At 46.4% G+C, this 27,945-nt stretch overlaps 1 protein-coding gene across 1 annotated transcript; it reads left to right on the forward strand.

Annotated features, from left to right (window-relative positions):
- Positions 1 to 1,759: 1,759 nt before the first annotated feature.
- On the forward strand, positions 1,760 to 26,699 carry LOC144168270 (phospholipid-transporting ATPase ABCA3-like). Its single transcript, XM_077697286.1, has 11 exons — positions 1,760 to 2,091; positions 2,414 to 2,644; positions 6,559 to 6,644; positions 10,206 to 10,358; positions 15,104 to 15,344; positions 18,521 to 18,709; positions 19,891 to 20,072; positions 21,785 to 21,913; positions 24,015 to 24,132; positions 24,951 to 25,105; positions 26,682 to 26,699. Exons 1-11 carry the CDS (start codon positions 1,767 to 1,769, stop codon positions 26,697 to 26,699), a joined length of 1,827 nt encoding a protein of 608 aa, XP_077553412.1. The 5' UTR covers positions 1,760 to 1,766.
- The last annotated feature ends 1,246 nt before the right edge of the window (positions 26,700 to 27,945 follow it).

Here is a 27,945-nt window from a genome sequence, read left to right on the forward strand (position 1 = left end):
TTAAACGAATTACTTCGTGCGAAATCAAATGGCTAAAGGTCAAAGTCGAAGCTTCTGCGATGAAAAGTCCAATCTGCGTGCGAGTCAAATCCAAAGCTCAACGAATCAAAGTCCAAACTGTCTAAGAGTTAAAAGTCCAAATTCAGACGACACCCGAAACATCCCTCACGAAAAAGCTTCTAGTTCAACCATCGTCGTCGTTAGACGGAGGGGTGCATGACTTCTTTTTTTACAAATTTCTGCGAAATGCGAGCCAACACTAATGTAGCCCTCTTTCTCTGTTTACAGCCCCGAATCACTGCCTCCCAGTGAAGTTGAAGATTTTGCTATATTCACCCCCGGACCTGTAGCTTCCACGAACCGAGGTGAGGTTTCGATTGTTTGCCAGGCAGATCAGGATGGGTATTCGTTTCGGCAGCTCATGTAGACACGCAACAAGTTACTCTTATAACCATAACAGGGGCGGGGACGTGCTTATCAGAAAAGCAAGTGATTAGCTACCAACTGGTAAAACAATGGAGCGTAATCATGTGGTGCGCAGATTACAGGTATAAGGGTTTCGGTGAAAGTGTGTGGACAAGTTGATGTTGGTTGTGATTTCATCAAAGCGGTGGAGCGGAGAATGACACTTTCGCGCACACGTGACAATCGCGTCGATGGTCTAATGCCGTTAAACCTGGATGTATCAAACCTCTATGCAACGAATTCCTGGATTTAACGAAGTTGTTCAATGCCATTGCCAACCCCGTTGAAGCCCATTTGTTTACGACCTGCATATAACCAAGGCGTTCGATGGTTAACCTTTTTGTAACGAATTCGCTACGATGCTGAGTCATTGTTTTTTGGTATTTTCCTGAAGAATAGCCTAGAGAAATGCACTTATTTAGGGAATTTCGCCCTCATCGCAAAATACTGTGCGTGTCTACGTGCGAGTGCGGTGTCAGGTAGGTGCTGGGCCTGCTTGTCGGCGTGTAGTTGCACGTCGCCGTTGCTACCTGTAGCGTCGGTTCTGCTGCAAGAAAACAAATATTTTTGTCTAGTCAAGACAAACTCTAAATATGAAATGCCGCCTCGTCGGTGAGAACGCACCTGCTCCCGACGTCACAGCCTTTAGTTGGTGCAGCCGACGCAGACCGCGCATAGCAGTTTTTCTTCTTTGGGGCATTATAAAATACAGACTTATCAAACCGATAAATGATGAAGAGTGTGTTAATTTGAGACGGTCTACGCAGCGCAAACAAAAATGGGAGCTTGAAGAATTTACTTCAGTGTCACTTTAATACCACAATCGAAAGCTTAAGCGCCCCCTTAATTCTTTTTCTTTAAGCTGTCGAGGGGACAATGTGGTGGGGAGAACGGGGCTCCGCATACGATAAGAATGGCCCATTAAGAGAAAACAACTTGCACACTATGAGAGGTTGGTAACTAGGAAAGTATGGCCGTTCCTTCTGAGAACTGTAGGTACCTGTTTTGAAGGAGAAAAATTCTCGCTTACTCGTGAGCGAGTTAGTCACTGAGTGAGTCAGTGAGGTGGGTTGGTGGGTGGCTAAGTGAGTGAGTGAGTGATTAAGTGAGCGAGTGCGTGAGTGAGTGAGTGAGTGACTTACTGACTAACGGACTGAATGTTCGGATGATCGATATGGTATAGTACTGAAGTTGGTAGTGAGTGAGTTTGCAGAAAAAAATCCTAGATCGACCTGCCTGCTTACTGTTCATGAATCCAGCACGCCCTAAGTGCCCCACTCGGACCTCCAGCTGCAGCGGCAATGCCTGAAGGCGCGGGCTGGTGTAGCCAGCTGGGCCTGGTGATGTGGCACCAGGTGTGGCTGGTCCGCGTGCGACGTCACTACGTCGTCACACTGGCTCAGCTCGCCGTCATGCTCCTGGTCCTGTGTTCTGTGTGGGACGAGTCCGTCGCGCCGTTCCGCGCCGGTCCCCACAAGGACTACTTCTTCGACAGCGCCGACGCCATCGAATTCTGGGGACGACCCAACGAGTCCTGGACCAACGGCGAGCTTGCCTTTGCGCCCGACGAGGCATTCTTCGCTGACCTGGTCCAGAAGGTCTGCGACTCGCTCAAAGGCACTTGGAGTAAGTTCACATTTATCCCTTTGACTGGACATCCATTTAGTAATTACAACGAATACGATTACCGCATGATCGTAACCGCCAATACCGTGAGCATCTACGTCATCATCATACTGATTATTGTCACCGAGGCCACCAGAGTCCTGGTATTAAGCTGGGAACTCCAGAAAAAAAGGCACCTCCCTTTCGCTGACATAAGGCTCTCACCTGATGCGTTGATCTTCCGAAATTCGTTCCAAAAGTGGCTGCTTCCTCAGAGACAAGTACGAGAACAAGTGCATATATAGATTGCTTGCAACTGTAATGGACCTGTCTCCGCCTGCAGAGCCGGTGCCCTTCAAGAACCGCTCCATGGCGGTCGAATACGCCGAGAAGACGCCTGCGTCGGGGTCAGACTTGCAGTCTCGGCGGGTGGCCGTGTGGTTCGACCGGCCTGCCGATGACAGGCTCACGTACCACGTGCGCATCCGTGACGCCAGGTTCGACAGACACGACGATTACCTGCGTGGACTCCTGGTGCCCGGCCCTTTCGACACGGATCGCTTCGACGAGATGAGTTGAGTGGCTCCTTTGCGATCGATAAATAGCCCACCGCATTAAGGGGCGTCCAAACGCAGCATGTAGTCAAGAGGTGTGGGGTCGTTGCGATTTCCCGGCCAACACAGGGTCCTTCATAATGCTGACGGCATTAATGGTACGGTATTCATGTTCCTAAGCACAACTCCCTTCAAACGTTAACTCACAAAAACCGGTAGTCGCTGAATGGCTGTTCAAATGGCGTTGCACTGTTGACGCCTGGCGTCACCATGAGTAATGATTGGGCCGGGGATCACGCCACGGGAACTGAATTAATGCTCGTTGTGCAGACTAGGAGACATTGCATTTATATGACTGCACAGAACTTAAACGATATCTAAACAAACAGCGACAAGGAACACACTATGGACATTCTTTTTACGTTAAGACAAAAGAAATAACCGAAGTGGTACACTACACTGCATACGAATAAAAGGTCCACGAGAGTCCCTGTAAAAGCCCCGAGAAAAGAACGAACTATCGGGGAAGTTCGCTGTGGAAGGGGGTTTCATTGGCGTTTCCGTTGGGTCGATTAGTCGAATTGCGTGAAACGCGTAGTGAACGTACATTGCGTTTCCATCAGATCGTTGAATTCCCGCGAGGGGAGGTGGGCGTAATTTTCACTTTTGACCATGCATACATGCAAATGAAAGTCGTTTAGGCGTTGTTTAGGAGGTACGGTCGCATCAAGTAATCGTCGGGTACGGCAAGAGAGCAAGCGCAAACGCAAGCGCGGACGACCGTCGACTGAGACCGGGGGGAGCGCCCGAAGGAAAGGAGACCGCGGACAGTGCGCACAGTTCGCACTGCGCAGTGCGCAGCCCCGCGCAGTGCGACCGCGGATGTTGGGAGAGAGTGTTCGCTATCGGAGAGTGGAGAGGAGGCGAGCGGAGGAGAGACGCAGCTGTGCGGACGCGGACGACGAACGCACGCAAGACAGGGCCGCCGGCAAGAGATGCTCCTCTCAGCGTCGCATCTAAAATGGCGCGTTCGAAATGAGGCAGAAATGCTCCGGCCATGCTAGAAAAAAAAGGTTGTAGAAATGATGCAGAACGGCTCCAGCCGATCAGGAAAAAGTTCTATGTTCGAAACGACGCAAAACAGCTCCAGTATCCGAAATTAAAGCAGGCGTAAAAAGAACAGAACTCCACCTGGCGCTGTTTCAGGCAGGAGGCGCGGGGGCGGGGGCGGGAAATTCTGATTGCATATTGATCAAGAGAGTAGGGAGACAGGGTGGCGAAGAGCTTCGTGGGTGGTATACCAGTAAGCGAATAAAGGCGCCACCACCCATTATGGCAAATGACTGCTCTGCACTTCCGACAGCTTTCACACTGAGTTGAACGGCTTTAACTTTTCTCCATCTCCCTGGCCGTGCGTCGTGCCGCGTGTCTTTTCTCACCACCAGCCACAATCGCTTGGTTATTGGGAACGTCTTCTTGGCAGCATCGGATGCGCGGCTATTCCCCTTCATGGGTGTTCCATCACACCCGCATACCCTTTTAGATTCAGGTTCAACGTTTTTTCAGATGCAGCACAAATGACCCTACGTTCCACGTTGATTATATAACACCAAATCGTGGGCGAAAACTATGTCACAAATGTGAAGAGAATAATGGAGAGTACACAAGTGGCCCTCAACCTGGTCGAGCGCTAGCACTCGCGATCATTTTAGTAAATCGAAAATATTTTTTCAATCAACTTGTCTCAGGCTCTACGAGCATGCCATAGTTAGGCCTAATTATAAGTTATACACACAGTTCTTTGCATTAGGGGGCAAGTATTTAGGCTTGCGCATTACGAGACATTTTTTAGTGAGCAAATGAGCCTAGAGCATCGGGATATGTAGACCATGCTACAGTGATTGCAATGAAAAGATATTTGCAGCTGTATTTTGGGGTATGACCTTGTTGTTACAAAGAAATATATTCATAAAAATTCCAATACGCATGAACAACCTCTAAAAAAGAACGCGTTGCAAAGATGATGGTCTTTCTTGGGCTACTTAAATGTAGAAATTCTGGTCTGTCTGCATGTCTGTCTGTCGGTGGCTCGATTTAGCCACCCGACCAGAGCGAAACAAAATCTGGGCAAAAGTCTTATATACCCACAGCCAAATCTAAACGTTTATATCCTGTGTCAGTGTTCGCACTTTTCAACATTGCTGAATAACAAGACATTACGCAAATATAAGGCAGCAAATCAATGCGTATGTGATATTTGCAGTGTTTCTTTATTAGAAAAATCATGGATGCCCAGTTTTTGCGATAGCAAAATGAAATATTACATCAAGTGCCGAAACCATTGCATTCTTTTGTCCGTGCTGCCTCGTGGCGGCATTTAAGAAATCAAACAGCAATAGCAACGAAAGGTTCCACTAGATAGGATCCACGTTCCGCTTGGAACGCTCGTGGAGTAGGGCAACATCTTTCTATAAACGTTGCAGTAGGATGCCCCAATTCACGCACGTCTCCGCCGTACGGCAGCGTTGGCATAGACATATGCCACTTGGACCAGTGGAACGCGGTAAATTTTAACTGACTTGAGCAAGCCTCTAGCATATTATCTTGGGCGGGACAAGACAAGAGAGGAACAGCATGAGAGGTGAGCGGGAAAAAATCTGCAGAAAGTCAGAGAATTATGTACTAATGCATACCATTGCATGTCGCTTGCTTTGATTAAGTTTTCTGCAGCCACCAAATATCGCCATTTACGCTTTTATAACGTTCAGAAGTGGAACTTTCGCGAAATCGGCAATAATATGCAAATGCGGGGTGTTACATGATTCACCATTTTCAGTAGTTTTTTTATATTTCTCGTTTTTTAATTTTCCAAAAAATTTCGTTCGAATATTTATTGCCATTTACGCTCTTATAACGCTTACAGGCGGAAATTTCGCTAAATCTTCATTATGGTGGAAATGACATGCTTTAAACATTTTGCCCATTTCTGCAATTTTTTAGTATACTTTTTAATTTTTTTAGTTTTTCGAAATTTCGCGTGGCCAAGTATGTCCATTTACGTTGTTTTAACAATTATATGTGAAACTTGCGCAAAATTTGCATTATTGTGGAAAGGCCACAGTTCACGGTTCGCCAGTTTCAGTAATTTTTATATTTTTCTTAAATTTTTTAGTTCTCCAAAATTTCGTTGCAGCAATTATCTCCCTTTACGCTATTATAATGATTACATGTGAAACTTTTGCGAAATATGCATTATTGCGGAAATGCCATGCGTTATACGTTTTGCCTATTCCGGAAATTTTAAAATATTTTTCTTATGTTTTAGTTTTTCCAAACTTTGTCCGGCAGTTGTCTCCATTTACACTATTATAACGATTACATGTGGAACTTTCGCGATATCTGGAGTATTGTGTAAATGCAGGGCGTTACAGGATTTGCCACTTTCCGTAATTTTTATATTTTCTTATTTTTTTGTTTTTCAATATTTCGAGCGACCAGTCATCTCCATTAACGCTATCATAGCAATTACAGGTGGAACTTCACTGATAGCAGCATTTTTGTGGAAATTCAGGGCGTTACGAGGTCCTGGCTGTGGGAGTACCCGGCAAAGAATGCTACCCAATAAAAGGAGGGAAGCATTTACTTTGCAGTAGCGCCAGTCGACTATCGTCTTTTGTAGATATTTGCAACGAAAGGAGCAAATACGCGGCCATTTTTTTTCCTCACCTGACTTATTCCTACTTTTACCTCATACAATATTTTCTTGCTTCTTGCGTTTCAGGCTTGGCTCGTAACGGCAGGAAATACCGAGAGCAACAGCATTTCTGCGAAGAGTGGGAGCTTAGGTGGCGCAATGTTTAGCTGGAAATTGTCTTCACTTTGAGATCAAAGCACCGGCACCTTCGTAATTCTATGTTTGTTGTTTTGTTTCCAGGATTGCTGCTTCCTATACAGTATTTCATCGAATCGTTGTTTATCGAAGCCATCAAAAACTCCTCAAAGCGATTGGCCCAAATGAAGGTAAGCATCAAGACATTTTCTGGCTTGACACAGAACGCGCGAGATCGACTGCTTGTTCTTTTGTAAACATTCTCAGTTGGGAAACTAGGAATTGCCTCTTTCTACCTACGGAAGAAAAACCATTGCACACGAAACCTTTCAAAATTCAGAATATGGATGGCACCACCAGGCTCTGCGCATTAGTTTCAAGTAACTGATTGTCCCCGTTGAGTTCGAATTAACAAGCCTTTACGGTACCCGACATTTATTGCGAAAGCGCAACTGCCCTACCTGCACACATTTTGCGGATTAAATATGAAGCCTTAGTAGTGGAGCCATTGTTGCAAAGAGCCAGCTACACTGCTGGTGGCGATGCGGGGGAGGGGAGCGGTCGCGGGCATCGGCCGGACTGGTATTGCGCCAAACGTATCTCGTTTTGGGCTAGTGTGGTTATACGGGGCCCTATTCTACATGCCATAAGTTCGACGTTGCTTGGAAAGCTGCTAAGGCTATTGTTATGGCTTCCAAACGTGTAACCAAGATATTGGCGTAACAAGGGCGATTGGCGAAGCATCCTCTTCGTGAAAAGAACACAGACAATTGGAAAGAATGATGACGCATTCACTCTCACATTTTAAGCCACCGAACTGTAGAATTCTGCAATCCAATTGGCTTATACCTTCAAACTTGTTTTAAACAGGCCTTTTCAAGCCGGCTAATTGGCTTGATCCTTTCCACAGTTCAGAAGTTCGTCCGTCCATCCATCCATCCATCCATCCATCCATCCATCCATCCATCCATCCATCCATCCATCCATCCATCCATCCATCCATCCATCCATCCATCCATCCATCCATCCGTCCGTCCGTCCGTCCGTCCGTCCGTCCGTCCGTCCGTCCGTGTGCATGCATGCATGTATGCATGCATGTATGTATGGACGGACCGACGGACCGACGGACGTATGGACGGACGTATGGACGGACCGACGTACGGACCGACCCATACGTCCGTCCATACGTCCGTCGGTCCGTCGGTCCGTCCATACATAACATGCATACATGTATGCATACATATGATCTTGCCATGTATGTATGAAGAAATAGATGCATGCATGCATGTGTCTATGCATGCATTTATGCATGAATTAAATCTATCTATCGATTTATTGATCGACCGACCATTTGATGAAGTTTAATGACGTTTAGGCACCCCGTCCGTACGAGAGACATGTCCTAACGAGCGTTGCTCACACTCTGGGTGAGAAAAAAAATCAGGGAAACTTGCACTCACGCTCAGGACTTGAATGATGAAGCTGCTGAACGTGAGAATCGCGGGACACGTAATTGTTTCAGTATCATTGTTTGTTTGCATAGTAGCGGTGCTAGTAACTGTCGCCATGCGAATCAAACACGTCGTCGTTTTCTTTGCGACGAATGGTGAATGCAAAGTCATCCGAAGCATTGTAGACCTTCACCTGCTCAACTGGCGAAGCTTGCACTAAGTTGCCCAAGCCTAGAAGCACAGCTATGCTGCAGGATTTATTTTATGTGAGCACTGAAAGACACATCACCACGCATTTTCAACTTTGAAGTTGTTTATTCACATGTACCTTTGTTTATCCGCACTGAGCTAGTAGTAATCGTCATATGCATAGTGTTCCTCGTCATAGTGTTCCTCATGCCAAGCATTACATGCACGGTAGCACCTGACGACAGTGCTGGAGTTTTTCTCTTTTTGTTGCTAAAGCCGTGGCTTGAGCCGAGAGCACAGCGCGAGGCCAACGCTCGCGAGTGCTCGGCATTTTCTGGCTCCTCGTGGTTGTTAGCAGTTTTTTTTGCTAAAGCCACTGCGCATTCCGCGAACGCTCGGTGGTCCCCGCGAGACACGCGTTCACGAGCACTCCGTATGTTTTTGTGATTTTCTGTGAAACAGATCATACGGCTTGCACAACGGCTCTGCTGTTAAAGGGCTCCAGTTTGGCGTGCCGAAACGTCATTACATCGTTTTTCTCTTGTGGTCAGCGTCTTCGTCGCAAGAAAGAGCAACTAGTGATTGCAATGACCGAAAACGTTTTTCGCACCACAAGTTTCTATGGTAATTGGGGGCACCTGACTCGCTATAATGTAGTAAAGATAGTGAAGGGTAAAGGGAACTAAGAGGCAATGGTTTTTTTCGGAACTTGAGCACACTGGTTAGATGGGTAAAGGTGTTACAATTGCCCGTAGGTGTTAGATTTGCCATATTTAGTAGGGTTTACAACGCGCCATAACTTTTTTGTGTATTTTGTTTACGTCGATGGCAATAAATAATGAACATATTTTGGCACATTTAGGATGATTGATATAATCCTTAGATAATGCCTAATAGGCAGGCCACCGAACAGACCCTGGTGACAGCCTCGGTGACCTGTAGTAATTTTGGCCTATTTCTTTTGATCCCACTGCAGGGAACGTTTTTTTTAAAGTCTTTTAGCAAAATATTATGACTTGCCAGAACGCAATCTCTTGCAAATAAAACTGCGTTACACATGCTTTTGCCGACGTCATAATCGTAAATTATGATGTCGTAAATACCGATGTCATAACCGTAGTCCAAGAACAAAGCACTCCGCGAAGCCAGGTAAGGGGTGGAAAAGAAAACTCGTCGTATACAGAGACATATTGGCACTCGTTGATTAGACAACGTAGAATCCAGGTACGATATGTTGAGTAATTAGACGAGTATGGGAACTTTTTCAATTCTTCCAGGAAGTGAAAGTTATCTGGATTTTAAATACGTGCATCCACTATGAAATCTGTTGAAGCGCTTGTGTTGTACAAGGCCGAGGTACTTTTTTGGCACGCGCCATGTCACTTGGGCTCTGGCGCTGTATTTAGATGCATATTTCCATTCCCCCGCAGTCACGTTGGCATGCGCCTCTCTGTCTACCTTTACGGTGTACGCAGTATTCGCTTAGAATAGTCATTTCTCACTTTGGTAGCGACTTTCTTCTACTCCCGTAAGCCAACTGGATGGCGCCCAACGGAGCATATTACGCCGCAGTATTGAGAAGGCGTTTTAGCAAACAAGCTCAAGCTCTTAAACGAAAGCTTTATCTGGCTAGGGTAAAGGATAATTCAGCTATCCCGTGTACGAAGAAACCACCTCCGGTGCAACCTCGTGCGTATGCGCGAACCAAAAAAAAAAAAAAAAAAAACAGAAAGAACAAAACAAACAAACAAGGAAAAAAAAAAAACAAGTTCCGGAGGAATTAGACGAAAAGGGAGAGATATCGGCTGAGTTTACCGAGGGCGTAGCCACACTCTCTCTTCTACCGACACCGTAAAGCGGCATCGGCGCATCGGAGGGAGCGAAACAGTCTCGCAGCTGAGCGAGCGGCTAACGAGCTAATGCGTGAAGCACAGCCCAAGCGGCAACGGCAAGTAGGGCGGTGACCGGTGACGGCGTCACAGAACGGCGTCAACATGGGAATACCAAACACCGCCCGCACGTTATTGTTTTTTCGCTGGTTAACCATCTGCGCAGAGTGCAACGGCGCCATTTCCCACTAACCTGTACCCACTTCTCCGGGTCTTGCCGCAGGTGGAGCTGATGCGGTTTCCGTACCCGCGCCTCTTCTACGGCTCCGAGGACCGCACGCTGAGCCGCGTTGCGCTGCGCTTCGCCGTCGGCTTCTTCGTGCCCTTCTGCTTCCTGGTGGTCAAGCTGGTGCACGAGAAGCGCACGGGGAGGAAGGTGCGATCACCCGGAACGCGATGCACTTGTCCGCTGAAATTCCCGCTGTTGAATTTGGGCGCGCTTTTTGAATTCAAAACCCAAATCTTATGCGGATAGAACTCCTCAGGCAACGGAACCCAAATCTGTACTTGCGTATTCTGTATATGATATAAAGCATTTATTTCCTGAATAAATTGTGTTGCAGCTTCGCTTGGTCGGTCACCTGCCACAGTTGTGGTGCAGCGGAGAGCTGGTGCAGGCGAACGTATACGACAACGTTCTTTCTCTTCTGATATGCGTGGGGACGATTTATCTGCGCCCGAAGCATGGCCTAAATACAGAGCGCTCAGACATGCCAGATTTAACTTTTTATAAATAGCAAAAACTGACCACATACGGAAACGTGTAGGTACGATTGATTAAAGATCCTGATATCAAGTAAAGAATTTATACTGTTTCTAGAGTTAAGTTTCATCATCAAGAGAGAGCGAAGAATTTTTTATCTCGAAGTTCGATCCTTACACTAATATGCCTCGTAGGCTCATTCTCAGGCACCTGCCTAAGAGAGCCTTCACGAAACATAATTATCCGTTAATCGACCAGATTTAGGGGAAATCCCCAAGGTGGAGTAAGTTTCTGCAAAGGAAAGTTTGACATCCACCTAAATGCAGCCATACGGCTACAAAGGAAAGCTATGCAGCTTTCTCGGAAACTTCGTAGTTGAAAAAAAAATCGTCGTGGACCAGGACGAATTTTTCTTCAACTGCGAAGTTTCCGAGAAAGCTGTATAGCTTTCCTTTGTAGCCGTATGGCTGCATTTAGGTGGATGTCAAACTTTCCTTTACATAATTATCCGTTGTACGTACGTATTCAGGTGAACGCGGTTCGCCCGCTGGCCGTGAGATTTTAGCTAGGGGAGTGAAGCCTCAGCCGAGGAAATTTTCCTGCACGCAATAGAATAAGTTTTTCGAATTATTTGCCGAGTACCCCCGCCCCCAAACCCTCCCCATGAGCTCCAACTGTGTACCTCTTGCATTTCTACAAACATGCATAATTTAAGGAGTTAACACGTTTAATCATTACAATACAGGGAAGGGGGGTCGAGCGGAATTTTAAGTGCCAAAAGCTACAAAAAGTAAAGCTGCACAAAATTGTGAAATGAAAACTCACAAAACGGAAAATGTGCATATTATACACCGTCCTCCCTAAATAGAGGTGAAAAAAGTCTGCGGCTTAGCTCCGTTAACCTTCGATATGCAAAGCGAAAGCTTGGCGTTGTCTGGTTGAGTCTTCGATTCGCTTGGTTAAACCATTGAATTAGCTGTATTGGCGACCACGTCTCAAAGCCGTTCGGTTCCGTGCAACGATCACAAGAGGAGGCCCAGCGAACGTGGCGTTCGCCTGGGCGAAAGCGGCTTTCATTCATGGCGAACGCACCGTTCCTCTTCGCCGGGCTCCAGACGAGTCACGTTGCCCGAAACGACCCAGCGCCGAATGCATGGGAGGCTGCGGGGGTGGTTGGCTGCTTCGGCCGCAGCGGCGGTGGCGACCGCTGTCGGTGCCAGCAGGAGCCAACAGCGGGAACGGCGAATCAGGCGATGCGCTTCGAGGGGTGGGTCGCCGGGGTTGTCTTCGGTCAAACGTCATTTGTGCCTCCTCCACGAAATCGCTTAACGAAAGTAGTAAAGCTTTGCTTTAAAATCAGAGAAGCCCGGAAAAGGCCAACGATGCAAGAATAAAAATCGTGTAGACCAACTGTGCGACGCCCTGCATTTTCACAAAAAGGCATAATTGGCGGAGTTAACAAATTCAATCGTCCTAACAGCGTGAATGAAGAAAGTTGGTCTAACGAAATTATGGAAACCGAAAATGCAGGCGTAACAGGAACTTCGAAGATGAAAAGTGACTTTACGAAGTCAAAAATACGGGTAGTGTACACCTCCGCCAAAAAGAGGAGGCAAAATGAAGAAAGCCCAGACGAGTACGATTAGCGAAATCGCTAAACGGGACCAAACTTGCGCTACAGCTTGCATCAATGGATCAATACAATTTAAACACCGTTATGCACCTAATCGCTATAATTGTGCGTCTGCACGTCATGGGCAACAAAGCACAAAAAAATATGGGGCCATCTGCACTAAGGTCAAACCTGGGGATGGGGCGAAGCATGCAGTGTATAAGTGTATTCTTGGCGCCACGGCGTTTTTGACTCGGGAGATGAAACCGTTGGGGGTAGAGGTATACAGCCCTTCTGTAAAAGTCTCGTGTCTTAAAAGCCCCAAGCGTTCTAGCACGAGGTGTTGGAAAATGAGTGTCCCGGTGTTTTAGTACAGTGACTACTTGAAACGACGACGACAGGAGAAGCCGACAGCCCGATTTCCTTAGGTGTTCTGCTCCTAAAGCAAACACTAAAACAATAAAATACCCTAACAAATTAGCAGCTGGTTACTCATTGCCAAATTTGGCTGTAAAGAACTAACAATGACAACAATCGTAGTAAGAATGCTATGCATTATTAGATCAATCCGCGAATTTATTCAGAGCTTTTGTACACCAAGCAAAATGTGAAATTGCGTGTAAGGTTTTGTCTGAATGATGGGACATCTCATAGAAATCCTGATTTTTTAACGTCTGTCCTGAAGGGCAAAGCGACCGCGGCTATGGGTCAGTGAATTCAAAGCCAATCATTGTAGATTGCTCAGAGCGAATCGGAAAACTTGGGTGCATACACTTCTCCTTTGCTGTGAATTATTGTCCCTCATGTATACGTAAATAGACTCAAAACGTTGCGTAATCTTTAGTTGCCAGAGGTTGCAGAGAGGAAACGGCCAACTACAGCAATCATTCTCGGTACGTTTGCGGTAACCGAGGACAAGAATATCGTTCCATGTAATAAAAAGGTGACTAGTCTGATAGCATGCTTCATACCACCGTATTTGTCATCAAAGCTATCTAAAGCAAGGATCCAGCAAATCATCTTTGGCGATAGACCAAGCGCAGATGAACTATTTAGAGCGTCTGAAAAAAAAATTATAGAAAATGAACTACGCCTGTATAATTGGCTTATGTATCTTCTAAAAAATGTCTTCACAGCAACGCCTTGGGGATTAGAGGTGAAACTCACTTTAAGAGTCCCGGTGTAAGCTTTGTGTTTGTAAGCTAGCTTTCCCACATGACTATCTAAGGAGGGAGTTTGGTTCAAGTCCCATCAGAGCCACGCTGCACGTTTCTCGCGCAGGCCACGCTACTCATAGCGTTCACAGTAGCTATGTAACATATTGTCTGATGCCGGAGCATAGGCTCATCGCTGCTCAAGCCATAATCGAAACGTCTCAGCCGCCTCAGAACGTTCTCTCGGGTGAGTTTTCGAGCATTTGGATGGCGAAGGGGAATGAGAAACTTATTCGCTGCCAAAGAGAAGTAACTGCACCTTTAAAGAACAATGCACGCAAACTAACACCAGTGTCTTGTTCTTGAGCAGTCTTGCCTTTGAGCGTTATTTCTTTACTTTCAAGACTATGCACAACCCAATCCAATATATCAAAATTTCTATGCCCAAATCAATTATCAGCAAGGAGCCCAGCAAAACCTCAGCAAAACAGACCAAAACCCACATACCAGGGAATCAGGAGCGCCTAATAGTACTGGCAAATCTGTATTCCCTAAACATGCTACTTGCTTTTTATACTTATTGGGAGGTTTTTTTTTTGTAACGCTTAGCGAGGAGTAGGTAAGAAGCAAGTACTTTCCGCAGAACTGTGCAAAACCAGCGGTTCTTCGAGAATAATTCGATTTACCCAAAATCTATCAAAGAAAGGCGGAAATGTAACTAAATTGTTGTTTTTACTCCGACTTTTACGAAGCGCTTCTTAGACTCTATTCAGATGAATGACGTCGAAATCATGAATTATTTTTACGTTCTAGGCTTCACTGCAGCATATTTGTGCTTGCGTACGAATTCGGGCCGATATTTACTAAGTTGTTTCGACGCATCATGAGAGAAGTTTGTCATGAGCCGAACATCTGACTCTAACTTCGCCTTTGGTCGGCTACACACGAAGCACAAGAACCTAGCAATCACAGACTCCAGTTTCAAAATCTTGCGTGCGAACATCCGTGAGAACCTCGACGTTGTAGATTTCCTTCTTTTTTGCCGCTAACGTGGCTACTGAGAAGCGCAATAACCGGATACTGACTCTTATGGTTCGTAGCAACATCATCCCTGCCTGATCCAAAGAATATTGGCGAAGAAATGTTCACCACGACCGAGCTATCCTGGCACGCGAACGTACATAATTAGGCTGCAATTTCGGCGCACGTTAAATATTCCCAGGTGGTCAAAATTAATCCGGAGTCCTCCACTATGGCGCGCCTCATCGCCTGAGTTGCGTCGGCACGTGAAACCCCTACAATCAATCAATTAGGCTGCAATTTTTGCTTGGAGCCGTGTGGGCAACTTATTCTGTGGCAACGAATCCCCTCGACCCACCGTCGTGGCTAAGTGGCAAAGGCGTTGTGATGCTGAGCACTCGGACGCGGGTTCGATTCCAGGCCGCGGCAGCCGCATTACTGATAGGGGCGAAAAACAGAAAAACCCGAGAGTTCGAGATTGCGGTGAAAGTTAAGGACCCGCAGGTTGTCAAAAGTAATCCGGAGCCCTCCAATACGACGTGCCTCATCGCCTACTCAAGGCGCGTTCAAGCCACAATAAATTAAGGAATCCCATCGACTCGCAAACGATACGCCGCGCCGCCGTCTTTCAGGATATGTTGCGTCGCGCCGGCCTGACCGACGTCTCTTACTGGATGGGCTACTTCTTCGAGATGGGCTTCGTGATCGGCTGCGCTATACTGCTCATGTACGTGCCGCTGTTCCTGTACCCCAACTCCAGCGGCACGGCATTCCTGGAGTACGTGGACGCCGGGCTGTTCGTCACGCTCCTCGCAGTGTTCGGCGTGCTAACCATCATGCATGCGATGCTACTCTCAATCTTCTTGTGGGAATGTAAGTGGCCCTTTAAGCGGCTATTCTTTTAATACAAACCCAGTAATTTGTTCTCATTATGGGAAGCACTTAAAACACCCGCGAACAGTTACAAATGGCATATTCTACAGGCTCGACATAAAACGTGCTTTGTGTTTGTGCAAACTGCTGTTTCATTTCTGAAAGAAAGGGGCCTCAACGGCCGACCTTGTGGTGTGCCCCCAAATGTTCTGTAAGTGTGGGCTTCGCGCATGGTGTGGGATAGAACACTGGCAGATCGTTGGACGATTTTATCTTCCGCAGTGCATCTACCACTAGTCTGAACGAGATTTGTCAACTGGGTTAGCTATATTCTCTTTAGAAGAAGCATTTGAAACCAAATAGACCATACCAACCGTACCACCGTACCAACCTAAGCGAGCGAAACTATTGCCTTCAAATCAGGTAGATTTCCTTGCTCTCCGTACCTTCAGGAGGTCCTAACTCGTGCATCCCGATGCAACAAGTATGTCATCATCATCATCATCATACCCATCATCATGACAACCATACTTTATGGCCTTTTGAAGGGTCACCTTGTCGCGGAAGTTAGCTAGCTTTGTTTTGTTATCGCGTGACAGCGCGCGCAGCCGCCCCCATTCCGAAAAAAGAAAACGTTTATAATTGTTGAGCTATTACTGATACGAGGCTCGAATTTGGTACAAATTGCTCTAGAACTTTTTCAAAATATGAAAGAGTAGTGCGAATGCAGCAGGACTTACATGACCGATTTTCTGACGAAAATGTAAAAATTCGCGCAGCACTGTTCATTCGCGTCCGCCCTAAATAGAACCTTTTAGAACGTACCAGCATGTAACCGTATGGAGATGAACCCAACACAATGTACTCGTTTAGGGGATTGGTTACAAAAACTCCGTGCACCTGGCAAGGAATGCCGGCTTCCTAGCTCTCGGGAACCTACTTGCTGAATCGCTCAGCCAGGGGGGTAATGTACATATTGTGATCTCTTGCGACCTAATTTGCTTAACTTAGAAATATTAATACCTTTTGAGATACATGGTAAACAAATCTGGGGGAGGATCTAGCTTCCGTGTCCAAAGATTTGACTTCGAAACATTTTTTTGGGGGGTGGGGAGGTTTGACACTTGATGTATTTCACCTCTCGTATTTCAAAATCCTAACGCAATTATGCAACCTTCGGCACAATCGCAGACAGGTGACGTCACCTGTTTAGACAGCCGGGAGCGCCGGTATTCTTACAAGTGAACGCCAGAATACATGGAGCGAATATGCGACGAAAAGACGATAAACAACGAACGGCGGCGCGCGCCCGAAGACGGGCGAAAACGTCGTCCACCGCCGATTTACCAGGGCCATAAAAGTTCGTCGGTACCACAGCGGCGATGAGCGGCGGACTGAAGGAACCAATCACGTCTTCCAATTTCCCCTTCATGGCATATGGTGTGTACGTTGGTGCAGGCCGCTGCAGACGGCAGCTATGGAAGAGTTCAATAGACGCACGTTTGTACCGCGCCGACTCGAGCTAAAAAAACGTATCTTAAATCTTGAGATGAAGGGGGGTGCAACAGGTGAAGTTTACGCTTTCCCGATAGCTCAAGCCTCAAGCTCAACACGGTCCCGACCCAACTACCGTGTCTTATGACGCCGACGTGGGCGCGCACGATATATTTTGTTAGGTTAAATAAAGGAAATCCGCCTACATAACTTGTATCAACAGGAACATGTGGCCCGTCTGCAAGATCGTAGTGTGAGGAACAGGTGATATTCGCGTGAGGGCCTCTCAAATATAGCAAAATACTAGAAGCAGCCAGCCATATGTATTCAAATCCGGGCTTGACAAGCCCTATTTTGCACCATACCGGCACCTGTCGAGATGGTGATGATGATTGAGGGGTTTAACGCACCGACGCAACGCAGGCGATGAGCGCGCCGTAGTGGAGGGCTCCGGGTTAATTTTGACCACCTCGGGATCTTTAACATGCGCCGAAATCTCGTACACACGGGCGTTTTTGCTTTTCGCCTCCATCAGAAAAGCGGCCGCCGCGGCCGGGAATCGAACCCGCGACCTCGTGCTCAGCAGCGCAACGCCTTAGCCACTGAGCCACACCTGTCGAGATGGAGTGGAGGTAGAACGCCAGTTCCATGTTCCGGGAGCCGCTGGTTTGAGTCTCTCCCGGGGACATTCGTTTCTTTTTAAATTGCCTTTTATGCCTTTGAGAACTGAAAACGCATATTTCAACAGAAAGAAGAGTCCCCGAGTCACGCAGAATTGTCAAACCACGTACAAACCCAGCGAGAAGCTCCTTCATTGCGTCTGTTTACTGAACGCCGTCGTTGACTCTCGGCATGTAGGTTGTTAGCCACACTGAGAGCAACCCAGCATAGGCGCGGCGGCGGACGGCATGTCTTTGCTTCATGTTGTTCAGCCCGACGAACATACGGCATCCTGCTGCGACGGATTTTCCCCTGCGCGAACATCGTCGTGAAAGTTCGCTCCATGCATTGTGGCCTATAGGAATGCACTCGATAGAAGTGGACACCGAAACAGTAGCAAAAGGAAGAAAGACGCTGTTAGGTAAGGGCGGAAATATAGCTTCACCAGGAGGGCACCCCCAAGGAAGGAAGGATCATTGGAAATGCCGCAGGTATGAAAAAGTTAGAACGTGTGCAAATACGCCGTGTTTGCAACACCTAAATAAAAATGCCTTTGTTGCAACTTTGGAGAAGTTGCTCTTCTGAAATTTTTTCGACTGCATAGAAAGGGGTGAACTGATTGCTACGCTACAGTTAGAGGTAGCGTCGCCTGTCGAGGTGTGCGAGTTTTATGTATTCAAAAATGTGGATTTAAAATGATATCAATGCCGGTAGCCCAAATTGACCCATTCCTTCGTGAGGGCACGGAGGCCAAAATGAGACTAGAAGCAGCGGAGTATAACTTCAAGTTGTCCCAAAAGAAAATTATCTCAGGTAAAGAAGGGGCAAACTGAAGTCAAAGGGTCAATTAGCTAGGCAAACTGTGTAGTTGCATCCACAATGGCAAATGCTTGTACCTTCCTTTACGGCAGCCTGCCTGGCAATAGGGTTTGTAAATAAATTTTGCAAAGGTTTTGGTGTTTTTGCGAGAATAAGTGTTTGCCGCGTAACACTTCTGCTCCACCGGCGGCGTGCGGGTGCAGCGTGCGTCGCATTCGCGGCGGCCGTCGTCTACTGGTTCCTGCTGGGCCTTCTGCCATACGCAGTGCTGCAGAACCCCTTCGGCTACGGCTACTACCTCACCAGGCGGTCTGCCAAGCTCGCATCCACGCTCAGCCCCATAATGTACCTGCACTGGTGCCTCAGGGCCATCGAGCGATTCGAAAAGTATGGTACGTGGGCCCTCAGACCAGCCCGGTTTCTTGGGTCATTCCTGTTGCTCGTTTAGGGGAGTGCGCTTCAACAGGAGGGCTGTTGCAATAGATTGAGGAGACGAACGTTTCTCTGCTTTCGTACGCAGTGACTCCCAAGCGCGCTATAGAAGGTAATTATATAAATATATTATCAATCAGATAACAGTCTTGGAGGAATGGACAACCCCACTTCCTCACCTGGAAGCAGCAAGCACACACACTGCTTTGTTGGAAGTAGTGCGCGAGGCCGACCTTACCAAGCGAATGTCACAATGATCCCACTCCCTTTACCCGTTTCCCTCTTCACCAACTGCGATGCAAACCTCCGTGTGTTAGTAATGGAGTTTAATTTATTGAAAGGCAAAATATTTTGCCAATTTGGAGGATTACTTTAGTACCATAAAGCCATCCATAATTTATGGTTGATGTATACTCACCGGAGAGAAATCCTGCATGGTAATGCTTCTTGCCCGCGTATGTGCGTGCACGTGGTAAGAAACAATTGGAAAATAAATTAAGACGTTATTAAAGCCCACATACCCTGAAATACGGGCGCATTTCGTAAACGACCGTACAGGGTTTTTTTTTTCGGGCTACGGCACGGATGTCCCCATGCTATGCCAAACACGAAGCGCTACTTTGCGGACAGAAGTCCATTGCTCCAGCTCGGTATTGAGGCGTGACTTGAAAGGTGGATTCCATTTTGCCCGACCTGACAATTTCGGGGAATAGAATAGAAGAATAGAAGAAATTGCCTCATAATAGAATAGAAGGCAATCCAGGCTATATGTAGTACGACCCCCCGCAGTCGAACATTATTCGCACCTTAAGTAGGAGCACCTAAGCTAACCGGCATCATGACTGTCGGCGTTTTGAGCAGTGCAAAGTATACAGCACTCATAATATTACCATTGAGAAGTGTTTACTCCTGGGTCCGCGCCCACACAAAAAACTATTTGCCATACGCACATAAAGTACGCTTCAAGAATTAGAACCCCCCTAAACTGTACGCTGCGGTCCACTGTCGTCAAAAAGACAAAAGGTTATTTTTGTAACCACCATGCCGCGCTCAGGTATGCAAACAACGTAGCCCGCGGTGTGGTTACTTACGAGGATAATGCAATAATCTCCTGGTGCGCCTGCCCACTCTTCCGTGGCAGAGCTCAGCCTGACGTGGAAGAACAGCTTCGACAGCGGCGCTACCCTGGACAACGTGAACGTTGGAGAGTTAAGCATGCTGGCCCTGTCGACGATGCTGATTCTGGCCGGCCTCATCTGGTACCTTGACAACGTTGTGCCTTGGGGATACGGCGTGCCCAAGCCCTTCTATTTCATCTGCTCGGTATGCATTGGACGCCTTTGTAGCCTCGGAACTCCGGCTGTAGCTGCAACCTGTACTCTGTCGTTTCCAGCGCGCCCGATCTCCAACGTGCGGAATCTACTGGTCAAGTGTGGTAGATAATATAATTGAACAACGAGAACGTTGTTAGGCAGCGTCCTGAGAAGACCCGCCGCGGTGGCTCAGTGGGTAAGGCGTTGCGCTGCGCTGCTGAGCACGAGGTCGCGGGTTCGATTCCCGGCCGCGGCGGCCGCTTTTCTGATGTAGGCGAAAAGCAAAAACGCCCGTGTGTACGAGATTTCGGCGCACGATAAAGATCCCCAGGTGATCAAAATTAATCCGGAGCCCTCCACTACGGCGCGCCTCATCGTCTGCGTTGCGTCGGCGCGTTAAACCCTTCAATCAATCAATCAATCAATCAATCAATCAATCAATCAATCAATCAATCAATCAATCAATCAATCAATCAATCAATCAATCAATCAATCAATCAATCAATCAATCAATCAATCAATCAATCAATCAATCAGCGTCCTGAGAAGTGTTTTGGCCAGTTTATACTTCAGTTGATGGATTCCTCGGTGTGCCGTAAGCCAATTAAAAGATATTCTGACGTATTTCATTGATTGATTTTTTTATTTGTTTAGTGAGCGAGCGAGCTAGTGAGTGAGTGAGTGAGTGAGAATTTCAGTGAGTAAAAAGCTACCGGCTTGTTATGTGTATCTACAACAACAGTTCATTTTTTCTGTGCTCACAGTCAACTTGATCACATTGCACCACTAACTAAATGCGCCACCGTTTCTTTACAAATGCCTACAGTCAATATGGCGCGAGGCTTAGTTGAAAACGCTGCTGTAATCATCATAAAAATGACAGAATGACCACCCAGTGAGATGAACTACAAAACAATACTGAAAACAAGTGTGCCTAGAACAGACTTCTGTGGCACACGACATGATGTAATACATATAATATAGGCTATTAACATAGATCAAGCAGGGTACAGACACTAGTAAGCGAATAAATACTCGACAACAAGATTATGTACGGGAGCGATAGTTTCCTAATTAAGCAGCCATGTCCCACGTCTTCACAAATCTTGAAAAGGTCAAATTACACAGTGTGAAGCGGTCCCGCAGAATAATCAAATTTGGTCGGTGGTGGCATAAGGAAACAAAATTAATAGTTTCCGAGTGGCCCAACAGGAACCCGTCCCGCTCAGAAAGAACTATGCCTTTAACACTGACAGGCAAAATATCGTGTAAAAGAATCTCAAAGATCTACGCACCACACGAAGAAAATATTCCGATTATGTCGAAGAATAAATTGAACTAGAGAATGTATAAATTTTATTGCGAAAGAAAGATTCTCTGAAGTTTACGTTCGAGTGATAAGGTGAAGCCTTCTTCCTGGAGGACCAAAGTCGAAGCAGCATTCTAGAGGTTCAAATAAGAATCCCAATCTCCCTGTAAGCTTTATTTTTGCAAAAATGCAGACATGGCACAAAGAAAACGACAAACATGTAGTAATATAATACCGTAATAACATATTCATAGCTCTGATAGTGCAACAAGAGTTCTTGATATCCTTCTTATTAGCATCCATCTCCTTACACAACTACACAGGCCATACCTTTCCACCGGCTCAAAAGGAATAATGTAATGCTACTGAACGGAGACGTCACAAACTTGATTTCTCTTTTTCTTTCTTTGCAGCCTGAGTATTGGTCGCCGTACCGGAAGTGGGACATACGCGTCGTTTCTACCGGACTAGACCCTCTCTATTTTGAAAGGCACGAGGCCAGGAAAGTCGAACCTGTTATTCACTTCGTGGACTTGACCGCGGTAAGCTTGCTCGTTCGACTAAACTTCGAGAAGCCGTGTCCACATAGCTTCTTCACATGTCCTACTTGTTAGGCCAGAAGGTCTCCTTGATGATACATAAAGTGATTGCTTTTGATGTTGCGGCACGAGACACTTGTGTGCGGAGGTACGGTGACATGCACAGTGTCCCTGCGGCACTGAATCGCCCTTACTTGAACTCTCGTCTCCTCTTTTTTCAATTCACGGTTTTTACTAAAATTGGCAACAAATGCAAAACAGTTTAAATGGTAAAAGCACTATATGAAAGGGTGCCGTTATTTTCTCGAGTTTTCAGCGTTGATACGCTTGGTCAGGGCCCTTTTGTACAGTATGCTTTTGCACGACGGGTGGAAGAATGGACAGAAACCACAAGGTCACTGCAAGGTGACCAGCTCGAAAGGTTTGTGTAATATGCAGGTTGGCATACTACAACTACTGCAACGTTTAAAACATCTCAACTTAACACATCACCACGAACTCTATATCAAGCAATTACGTTTCTTCTGGTGATGAAGTGTTTGACATGGCATCTAAATCAAGCCCGTAAGACCAATTGAGACTATACTTTCTGAACCTGACATGGCATCAAACAGATAGTGATTCCATCAGTAAAAACCTCACTTAAAAATATATCACCTGAGCTGACTGCGCACCTATTGAAAACGGAGTAGATAAGAAAGCTGAACGCAACGGTAATGACAAATTCATGCTGACTAACTGCGAGCCAAGATGAAGGACAAAGGCAAAGAAGGTGACGGGACAAGCGGTGATACCGTCGCCTTCTTTGCCTTTGTCCTTCATCTGTGCGTGCTGTTAGCATGAATCCGTATCAACTCGGCCAGTTGCCAATTCATCGCCAATGACGCGCAATATTTTATTGCAACAAAATATAACATTGTTCTCACAGACAACTACTTTCTTGTTGATAAGGAAACCATGTTCTAGCTGTTCACAAAGGCAACCACTGCGGATATCAAAAGAGGCGAGAGAGTATTTTTATTGTTATGCGTGGTAAATGTGCCCGTGCCTCTTCTCGCCACCGCGTTATACTCAACTTCGAACTTATTTTTTCTAAATAACGCAAACCATTGTTGCTTCGGTAGCACTTGTCACGGATAGCCATCTTAAAGGTTAGAGCGATCTCCTTTTCTAAACTGCACCGATATGTGGCTTGTTATCAGCATTAAAATGACAAGCAAGTGTTGGACCTTTTTTTGTAAACCCTACCACTACATTGATGTGTGTAATAATATCTGCAGAGGCATTTTGCTCATTCTTGTTATCTATAAGTTTAACTGGTTCTGCTTTAAAATATATAGTGATTACCATTTATGTGTATACCAAATCCTGAGTACAACGCTGCTGGATGCGGTCTTCGCAGCAGGGTCGTCACGAATGGAATGACGTCACAACTGAAAGAAGTCGCTAGTGATTACATAAACGGAGGAAATGTCACTTCCAGCTCTGAGATTCCTACCGAGGCTGCTAGCAAGTCCGATTCAGTGAGGCTTCTCACCCGATGGACTCTGTGGCCAAAACGCATTCCCCAACAATCGGAGAATGCTCGTAAGCGTCCCAACAAAGAAACTCTGGACGAGCGACGAGAGTTGGTATTTGAGTAGATAAAGTTGGTGAAATAGTGGAGGTTGTGGAGCTGTCCTTCAATCCAAACTTGTACATTTTCTCATGGTACACTTTCCAGAGAGAGAAACACGTTTTATTCCTGCCCAGACCTGATAAGGACGATTAGGCCGCGGAAGCGCCGCTCTAGGCCCGAGCCATGTCGACCTGGGCGCTTTGGGACTGGTCGTCTGACTTGCTAGATGCATACAAATCTTAACCATTTCTAGCCCGCTTGGGAATGAGTAAGCTGCATCGAAATCGATTCCTTCGATGGTATTATTGCAGTACACGGAATACACAATCTCTGCGCGTTTAGCGAAAGACCCTTATCACGAAGCCCGAAAACACAGTACCTCGTTATAAGGGGGATGTACTCTACAAAGCAATAGCCGCGTTCCTGTAGACGAACTGAATAAATCACTTTTGTGGTAACCCGCTGTTTGTGTCCTTTTTGTCGCAGGCGGGACGGAACTCGGTGGATGTCAAGAATGTCAACCTGACTATCTTCAACCGACAGATAACTGTGATACTCGGGCCGCAAAACTGCGGATCCTCGACAATGCTGGATGTTGTCATTGGTACGTCGCCCTGTGAAAGCTGGGGCGCGCAAGTGTGACGCTAATTTATGTTCTATAGCAGCTCACTGGAAAGTTCTGACTTTACTAGTCCGTCTTTAGGATAAACGACTGTGTATTTCTTTCCTAGAAAAATTACTTACGCACTGGCAAACAACGTCGTCGAATAAGGCGTGAGTTTCACCGGAACGCATCCGCGCGAGTATTACAATCTTGGTTGAGATTTAGGTAAAAAGGAAAAATGCGGGTTTACCTAGGGCACGCAGAAATGTTCCCGTTCGCTGAAATTATGCTATCAAGTATCCGAAGATACAGCGTTTTAATTTGAAACGTAAACGAACGTCGGTTTAAGTGTGGTGTGGCAACATCTGCTTATATATTCATCAAAAGCCCATTTTCAAACCATATAGCGCAGATGGTTGTGCTGCGCAAATATCTCCGCACTGGTAGCAATTTGTTCTTTCAGGGATGACGCTCGCTTAGCTTCCCTGTTTGAGTGGCGAAGTGTCGGCCTTAAGGTTGGATGATAGGTTTTATTTTCAACCAGTGTGGATAATCCCACAACAGTGTCTTGAGTGAAGGCTTGATTACTAGGTGTCTCCATGTGTGCTGCTCGACGGTAGAGGCCTGACAGCAAGCCAGGCTTTGTACATAAGAGGACTTATCATTCGGGGCAAGGGAGTCACTGAGGATTGTTCAGCTACATGTATTTCATACAAAGATGTTCTCTTTACAGCGCTTTTACCAAATAAGTATATTGCGGCAATGTAGCGCTTAATATAGCCCATCACTTAGAAGTTCTGAACTTCCTTCTCTGACAGGCATGAACTGTCCCACAAGCGGGGTAGCGTACGTGTGCAACTTCGATGCCAGCAGCAGTTCGGGGCGTGCATGGGAATACTTCAGCGCGTGCCCGGATGAGGGCGCCCTATTCGACGATCTTACCGTTGAGGAGCACCTCCTTTTCTTCGCAAGTGTGAGTACGCATTCGTGCTGCGAGAACTCACGCCAGTGGGAAAGCGACGAGCAAATTAGAACACCGTACTGATACTGCGTACTCAAACATCTGCACAAATGCGCATGCGCAATTATAATAGCGTGTTAGCAGTTTCTACAAACTACCCTGGATCACATAAGATCTGCCAATTCTAAGTGAGGCTTTTGAGATAACACCCTGCAACGGGGCAAATGTGTCGAATCACTTTCTGCATCCGAAAGCCCGCAAACAAGAGGAGCGCGGCTACATTTCAGAAGAAAATCTTGCAAACGAAAACCAGGAGAGCTCTGTCCTGTTTAGCAATCTTTTTACATGAGAAGCATGGCTGGTGTTACTTTATCTTAAAGATATTTGTGCCATTTAGGGCAATAGCAGGTTTGTAAAAAATCATTTATCTTGAGAACAGGTAAACTGGGCTTTAAAATCAACCCTAGTATATGAACGTTCGTCTAATATTACGCAATAGCCTATAAAGCGGTAATTTTCAGAGAGAGTTACGCAGTGTCTCCAAGAAAAGTGATGCTGCATGGAGCCGGCACAGCTCTTGGTTTGCCGTTTTTGCATTTCCTTTATGCGGAAACTATTTCACGGAAAAAATCTTGGAGCTTTCCGCTGTGGCGAACGCCCGGTTCTCGTCGAAAAGAACGTGGGTGAGAGCAGGCGTGGGAGATACGAAAGGTGGGCGGAGGCAGATAACACCTATCCGTATTCGGGCATGCTGTGCAGACGTGGTGGTGAAGCAATGTCACGTGGCCACGTCTACAAAGGGTGCAGCAAGAGCCGTGGCGGTGTTTCCAGGTCCGGTTGCGGACACACCCGCTACAGGCACTGCTTGCTGAAGTAGTGCGCACACCAAAGCGCTTCCGTTTTTCCATAGGTGCCGAAGTCCTCGAACCATGTTTTGGGGTGTCCTATCCTCTTTGCATGACTTGTGGATCAGGAATAGGTTGCAAATCATGCTGAAAAAGTCCACCAGAGCGGTCTGCACCCAGTACCGTGATCACTACTGATAACTTTCTTAATTCTACCCAGTTAACGATTAGGGCAAAATCACTATATGCTCCGATCTGAGAAAATGCAGCGTCAGTGGCGTGACTTCGACAACTCCAGAAAGGCCATCGAATGCTAGGAAAAATCATACTGAAACCGAACACGCGTAAGCGCCAGCGTACCGCTCCATTGGCTGCGAACGGAGATGTCCGTCGGCATCGCGACTTCACTCCCTATGATACATCATGCGGCTACGAATGCAAGTAAACAGAGGACTGACGTCATCATTTTGTATGAGCCTCCCCTACGTTAAAGGGTCCATGAGGACCAAATACAAGTTTGTTTTGTTCGAAAGATTTCGTGTTTAATAGTGGTCCTAGCACTTGTCCAGCAGCAAATGATGCCCTATTCACTGAGATAGTAAACAATTTAAGTTGAAATTTTGATTCTCGCGACAAATCATGCTTTTTTTGGGACGTCAGCAATGAAATCATAAGCGGGCGTATACAAACAAACTTGCACTGCGTGATTCGACTGCATCGCTGCTTGCCGTCTGCCTTTCCAGATGGGGCTACCGTACTAATACACGGACCATTGTCTGCCCTTGCTTTTGTTTTTTAACCGTATTTGCACCTAGCTTTTTTTTGTTACTGTAGAAAGTAGTCATTTCGTGAAACAGAATATCGTCGATAAACAGGCTCATGTAAGACCACGTCGCTTACGCCAATCGGCCAGTGGCTGTAAGACAACTCGAAAGCGGTAGACTGCTGTGCAGCTAAAAGAAGCATAGTGCGCGCAGTATAAAAAGTACGCATGGGTACTTCTGCATTTACGTGAGTTTTCGTAATCTCCACGGTATATACCCCGTTCTGACTGCTATTAAAAGAATGTGCCCTAAATTTAGGTGCAAGTAGATCGTTCGGCAAGATTCAAGCTTTGCATAATTTGCGTTTGCTTTCGCCGACATCTGCCAATTGCAGAGCTGGCTGGTATGACATCATAGGTTCTTTTGTATGAATTGAGCTAGTAGGTAACATGGCCATTCTATTTTTTCCTAATTTTATAGCTTATTTGAGTAAAGTGTGTCTTAAAAGTGGTGTCAGTATGATTGTAACGAAGCAATCCTTCGAATGAACCACCTTGTGTTTTGTCTTCATGGCCCCTTCGACCCAAGCAGGACGCCTTCAAGTTTACCTTGGTCAACCGCTACTTGCACATTCACGTAGAGCATGTTGGCCGTTTATACGTTCTTGCGCACAACATTACGTTACACAATGTCTATACTCCATATTGTATAAAGACACTCTCGTGGATGGGCCAATGACAATGAGAGATGCTGTGAGCTCATGGCTGATTCACAAATTTCCAGTTGGCTCTGATGCTAACATATCCTCCCACAATTTGCACATGTTCCCTGAGGGTGATTAACAGATGGCTAGTCACAATTGACGCTGCTATCAGAGGCTCATGGCCGATTCACCAATTCGCATCGGCTGATCAACAGCGGAAGGGAATTGAATCGACCGTTGATCCAATGGGGCGTTGGTTTTGCGTCATTCGCGGACTCCTCCCACATTTTTTTGCAGATATAGAATTTACGGTTAAGTATTTTTGCGAAATGTCGGCCTGGCACATCGTGACATATATAGCAGCCCTCAACCGATGGGGCGGATTCAACAATGCTTTATAAGCAGAAATTTAAGCTGGCTATTTCCTACACATGTAAGGGAACAAGCAAAGTAAATTTTGTCTGGCTAGCGACTAAAGTTGATCAAATGAGGCTCTCGTTCGAACTTAAAACAGATCCGAATCATGCCTTCATGGTTTTT

This window comes from Haemaphysalis longicornis, unplaced genomic scaffold (assembly GCF_048455015.1).
Source record: "Haemaphysalis longicornis isolate Haplotype H1 unplaced genomic scaffold, Haemaphysalis longicornis Haplotype H1 scaffold_2, whole genome shotgun sequence".
NCBI lineage: Eukaryota > Metazoa > Arthropoda > Arachnida > Ixodida > Ixodidae > Haemaphysalis > Haemaphysalis longicornis.